This window comes from Phragmites australis, chromosome 2, assembly GCF_958298935.1.
Source record: "Phragmites australis chromosome 2, lpPhrAust1.1, whole genome shotgun sequence".
Taxonomy (NCBI): Eukaryota; Viridiplantae; Streptophyta; class Magnoliopsida; order Poales; family Poaceae; genus Phragmites; species Phragmites australis.
Genome location: NC_084922.1, coordinates 13,337,944 through 13,344,220, shown reverse-complemented (window position 1 = coordinate 13,344,220; position 6,277 = coordinate 13,337,944). Strand labels below are relative to the sequence as shown.

General features: G+C 44.6%; 1 protein-coding gene across 1 annotated transcript; it reads left to right on the top strand.

Annotated features, from left to right (window-relative positions):
- The first annotated feature begins 5,118 nt into the window (after nt 1–5,118).
- Nucleotides 5,119–5,547, top strand: LOC133903034 (uncharacterized). The gene has a single exon (XM_062344376.1). The coding sequence runs from the start codon at nt 5,119–5,121 to the stop codon at nt 5,545–5,547; it is 429 nt and encodes a 142-aa protein (XP_062200360.1).
- Nucleotides 5,548–6,277: the final 730 nt, after the last annotated feature.

The window sequence follows — 6,277 nt, the reverse complement described above, 5'->3', positions numbered from 1 at the left end:
TTCATTTCTATCCTTTGATCTCTCTGTATATTTACCGGCTATAGATATAGAACCTATGTTACTAATAAAAATAAATAAAAAATAGAAGGAAAATTAGCATGTAATCTCCTCTCCTTTTTCTGATCACATCTAAAATCAAACTACGGTATCGTTACCAATATATTCATTCGGTGATGCTTCTGTGGCGTATCTATATCTCTATACATTGAGTTTACGTTTAATATTATCACGTCTAATATTTATATTTCCGTTGCAACGTACGGACGCTTACCTAGTATATTGGTCCATACCAATCATTTCATGCAATGTCATGTAGAATTTTAGGTTATATGAATGTAAGAGAAAGATGGCATTGTTTCGCAAAACAACAGTCTCATAAGCTAAAATTTAGGACTATAAAACTACTCATGCATCTGTCGAATATCTAACCATGTGGTATATACGCATAAGAAGTATAACGTATATGGGTGGGTATGTCGGTTGCATAGTTAACAACTTTGGATATTATAGAACCGAATCCGCGATATTTGATACGTCCGGAATCTAGAAGGTGTATACGAGGAAAACCTCAATTGCTTAACCAACTCGAGAAGACTAATATTCATGACAGATCTATCTACTTGAATGACAAGGAAAATGACGTCCTATTAACTATGACTAGATAGTAGGCGGTACATCACCCTTATATAAGGTAAGGACCTAGACCCCCCGAGGAGGCTGGTTTTTCTCTTGACTATTGGAGGTAGGCATTAGGACCTTGGCGTAGTAGAAACTCGATGACTTTAGCTTTATGTTAGATTAGATCCACTATACTCCATGTAATAGATTAGTCACATTGTTTATACTCGAGTGAATACATACATACAATTATCCACACAAGACGTAGGGTATTACTCCAACCGAAGGTCTGAACCTGTATACATCGTGTGTGCCTCGCTTCATGCTCAATCTTTAATCGACGAAGGTAACTCCATTATTTTTGGACACGTTGTCAGGAACAAACCCTTGACAGTTGGCATGCCAGGTAGGGGTTTTCTGCTTTTCATGATCGAGTATGTCTCGAGTACACATCGGCACCGTATTCTCCGACGTCGACTTCTACAACCACTTCGGGTCAATAGCGATCACCCTTGAATCGCCCCTAGTCGGATCAAAGATCGCATTTGAAACTATGATCTTCTGCTGGGACCATCAAGGTGAACTGATCCGCACCGATATTATCGAGTCTAGATACTTAGACACATACCGTGAGATGGGACATCTCAAGTGGGATCCCAAGGAGCCTGATGTTATTCAGTGCATGGACACTGACGGTGATGAGAGTGGCGTCGACAACACCACTGCCAGCCAAAGCAGCCGAACCGATCGATTCATGTTCATGGTCAGGGGAGTTGATATTCCACTTGTTGACCCAACGATGTTAAATCCAAATGCCATGGTGAACAATGGCATGGAAATTCCTGAGGATCCAGTAGCGATGACAGTCGCTCACAGTACCAGCATTGCAGGCGAAATACCACCAGATACATATGCAGCTGGAGCTTTATGTGTCTATAGTGAAAATAGCCATATTAGCCCATGATTGTGATTTTGGTTATTATGACAACATAGTCATTGGAACTAACATGTTTGTCAAGAATATTGTAATACATCAAGAAGTCACCGCAGCCGGGACAAAATTTAATTGAATTGGAAAAATCCTAGGAAGATTTGTCTCACTATAGGACATGAGACCACCAGAGTGTTTTTGATAAAAGGAGAGAAGGCTAAGAACCTCACTGGATAGTTCGATGATCTGCACTAGATGACACCGGAACATTTCCTACAGAGAAGGTTGTAGCTATTGAAGACTGAAGAGCAACCCAGCGGATGATCCGGTGATTAGCTTGTATGCACCGGAGGATCACACCGAAGCATTTCTGCTAGAGAGGCTGCAGCTGTTGAAGCAGATGGATGACCTCACTGGATAGTCTAGTGATCTGCACTGGGTAACACATTAGTATTTACTGTAGAGAAGAATACAAGTGCAGAAGACTAAAGATCAACCCACTGGATGGCCTAGTGCTTGGTTTGTGTATACTGGATTTTAACACCAGACATTTCTTGCAGAATGAAGAACAACCCGCCAGAAGTATTGAAGAATGAAGAAAAACCCACCGAAAGGTCCGGTGCTCTGAGGATGAATGCACTAGAGCATTCCTTGCAGAGGTGACTGTAAATGTTGAAGAATGAAGAACAATCCACTAGAAGGTCCGATGCTCTGAGGATGAATGCACCGTAGCATTTTACACAAAGAGGCTTTAAAGGCTCAGATGGCTTAAGATGACACACTGGAAGGTTCGGTGATAGATTTGAAGGTATACCGGAGTATCCGGTGTTCACAGAAGCATTGAGTGGAGTTCTTACTGCTAGGGTTGTACTCACTGGATGATCCGGTGTTAGTACTACTGTTCTTACCGGTTCATCTGATGTTAACAACTTTTTTAAGCTGTTGGGAAAACAGCTAGTTGGCGAGTTTGAGATATAAATGCCCCTCCACTCGACCATTTGAAAGTGTGGCATGCTGCTGGAGTCCAGAGAAACCCATATATAATTGAGAGATATCCAAGCTACTAAAGTGCTTAAAAGTGATCATCCAAGGCAATTAAGCACAAGACTAGTGTATGATTAGTGCTTATAAGACTGGAGAGAGTGTTGCTAGGTGATGACTGCCTAGAGAGTAGATCAAGGAGTGATCCTAGCTTGTACCAAGAGGTACGCCGACACCTTGGTGTCTTGGTGACTTGCCGGCATCTTGAGCCGCAGTGGCTCAAGCTTGTTGACCCCCGACTTGGTGTGGAGCGGCGGCAAGACACATGTACGGGGATGCGAGGACTCTTGCCTTGGTGGCTCAAGGTCCAAGTGATCATGGCGTCAAGTAACAGAAAGAGAGGTTAGTGGTGAGACCTTGCCTTGGTGATCTGGTGGCTCATCCGGCTTGAGATCTTACCTTGGTGGCTCAAGACTCATGACCAGGTGCCGAACAGGAGCATATCCTTGATGGAGCTCCAACATGGACTACAAAGTGCATTCATGCCATCGATACCATAGGATAAAAATCACTTATGCCGAGTTTGTCTCTCTACCTTATTTACGTTTCCATATTTACTTTCTTGCAATTTATCTTGCTAGAGTAGGTTGCAATCCTCTTAAGCGGTAGAGTAGACACACTAGATAAATCTAGAGCACATTGAGATGGAAATAAGATAAGTTTATCTTATAAAGTTTTCGGAGTCAATTAAGTTTTAAGTATTCTAACTCACCCATCCTCTTAGGACATCACCGTTCCTCACAGTGTCCCTAACACAATTCTCCATTGACGAACCATGGGAGGTCAGGTACCTCCTGGTCTTCAATGATGACTTCCGGTGGGTGCACCTCCACCGCTAGTGGCTCAAGCAACGAGGAATGAGCTCCCTTAGGATAGCAACCGCGAAGCAGCATCGTCTAGACCACATCCAAGTCTATGCAGCTATGTTTTCAGCATTTCAGATGCTAATATCCAGTGAGCCCATATGATTCTAAGATCCCTTTCGGAGTTGGATCCAACAAATCCTTTAACCCCTATGGTTAATTAGGTCATGACCCTACTCGATCCGGTCTAGATCCAAGCTGCTTGAGCGAACAATCCTAGCAACTCTAGGTGCCCCAGTCGACAAGGTGCCAGCTTGAGGAGCCACGGATGCAAGCATCCCCAAGTTAGGGTATCCCAGATGGGAAGATGGGGTGGTCAGGGTCGAGCGTAGTCCTGCGGGCTAGGCTATAACTGCCATATTCATAGGCGCAGAAAGCAAAAAGACCTGAGAAACTGCATCCCTCATGATCGTACGATCTACATACAATGATAGACAACCGCAGTGATAGGAAAATACTGTGAGGAATGCCGAAAGGACGACTGCCATTATTACGACCACAGATCTCCAAGACAAGATGGTCAACCTTACTCCCCTGTTTGAAGGAACAAGCGTGATAGTCCTCCCCCACCTCCTCCTGAAGAATTCAATGGAGGTTGCGAAGCTTTCATACATGAGCTTCAATCAATATGGTGGCCCGAGAAGTTCAAGACGGGCCTGATCCAGAAGTATGACAGGAAGATCTACCCCAATGAGTGGTTACAGTTCTGTACCATAGTAATTTGAGTAGCGGGCGGTGACAACAAGGTAATGGCCAATTATCTGCTGATCACGCTCGATAGACCTGCCAGGTCCTGGTTGTTGAACCTACCTCCTAACTCGATCCGATCGTGGGCCGAGTTAAAGGCTCAGTTCATAGCCAACTTTCAAGGCACATTTGAGCACCCAGGAACTGAGAACGATCTCCATCTGCCGAACCAGGGTGAAGACGAGTCACTCCGAGATTTCATTCACCGGTTTAGCAACGGGCCTAATACAATCCTGGACATCTCTGACGATTCAATCATCATATCCTTCAAGCGAGACATCCGGGACACAAATATGCTCGAGAAGATGGCTACTCGGAAGATCTACACGGTCAAAGAGCTCTTTGAGTTGGTCGATAAGTGTGCAAAGTGAGCGATAGCTCAGGTACACGCCAAGAACCCTTAATCTGGCAAGGACAAGTCTAAGTCCTCGAAGAACGCGGGGGGGGGGGGGGGGAGAACAAATGACAAACACAAGGGTCTGGATACAACCATATCCGTGGTTGACAGGAGTATGTTGTGCAACATTGGGGATAACAAAGTCCTAAGTCGAGGTGGGGGAAATGCTGTCCTGTTCATTAGACCAGCTAACATGACTTCAGCAACTTACCTAGCATAACAACAAACAGGTCAAGCCGAAAAATATTAACGGTGATGAGCCCAAATTCCACGAGGCCGACCAAAGTCTAGCACAAATTTTTGGAGGACCTACCACGTATGAATCTAAGAGGCGGTACAAGGAGATCAAACGAGAGGTCAATTTGGCTATGATTGGGCCTACTCGATACCTCAAGTGGTGAGAGGTTCCAATCACTTACAATAAAGTTGATCATCTGGCTACAGTTCCATGCCCTGGTCGATACATGATCGTGATCCAATCGACTATCCTCGATATCAAAGTTTTCTGAACCTTGGTCGACATGGGTAGTTCGCTTCACCTCATCTTCGCCAAGACTCTAGACAAGATGAGGGTTAAGAGGTTGGAGTTTAAGACGAGAGTTGAGCCTTTTCATGGTATAACTCCTAACTCATCGACCATACCCCTGGGACAGATCGAGTTGCTGGTTGCATTTAGCATGCCTGACAACTTCCATATAGAGAAGCTTACCTTTAATGTCACGGACTTCGAGATAGCGTACAACGTGATCCTGGGCCACCCAATGCTAGATAAGTTTGTGGCAATAGTACACTATGCATACCAAACGCTCAAGATCTCAGACCCCAAAGGGATCATAACAGTCAGGGGAGATCAGCGTGCAGCAGTCAAATGCGACAAGCAGAGCCTGTACATGGTCGAACACATCAGTCGAGTGGCAACCACTTCTAAGGGTGCTGATTCCAAGCGTTAGAATCATCAAGCCACTTTTGAGATCAAGAACTCCAAGCTTGTAAATATTGCTAATACTTTCATGTCCAACGATGCCGCTAAGGGTGAGACCAACGATGACGCCTACAACAAAAAGGGTGATGATGGCGTTAAGGCAATACCCCTCTACCTGTCCGAAGCAGCCAAGATAGTTAAGGTTGGGGCCAACCTCGACCCTAAATAGGAACTCGAGCTCATCATTTTCCTGCAGGCAAACTAAGACGTGTTTGCAAGGCAACCGTCAGATATGCCCAAGTCTCTAGGGAAGTGATTTTGCATCGACAAGCTGTTAAGCCCGACTCCAAACCCGTGGTGCAGAAGCAACAAAGATTTACGGAGGACAGGAAGCAAGCCATCCAGGAGGAGGTTGGCAAACTCCTAAAGATAGGCTTTATTTAAGAGGTTCATCATCCTACATGGCTGACGAATACCATTCTTGTCAAGAAAGCCAATGACAAACGGAGAATGTACTTTGATTTCACCGACCTTAACATAGCGTGTCCCAAGGATCATTTCCCTCTTCATCGCATCGAACAGATTGTTGACTCCATGTCAGGTTGTGCATTACTATGTTTTCTAGATACCTATTGGGCGTATCACCAAATTAGCATGACAATAGAGGATGAGGAGAAAATTGCTTTTGCCACTCCTTTTGGTGTATTCTACTATGTAAAGATGCCTTTGGGCTCAAAAAATACTGGTGCTACTTATCA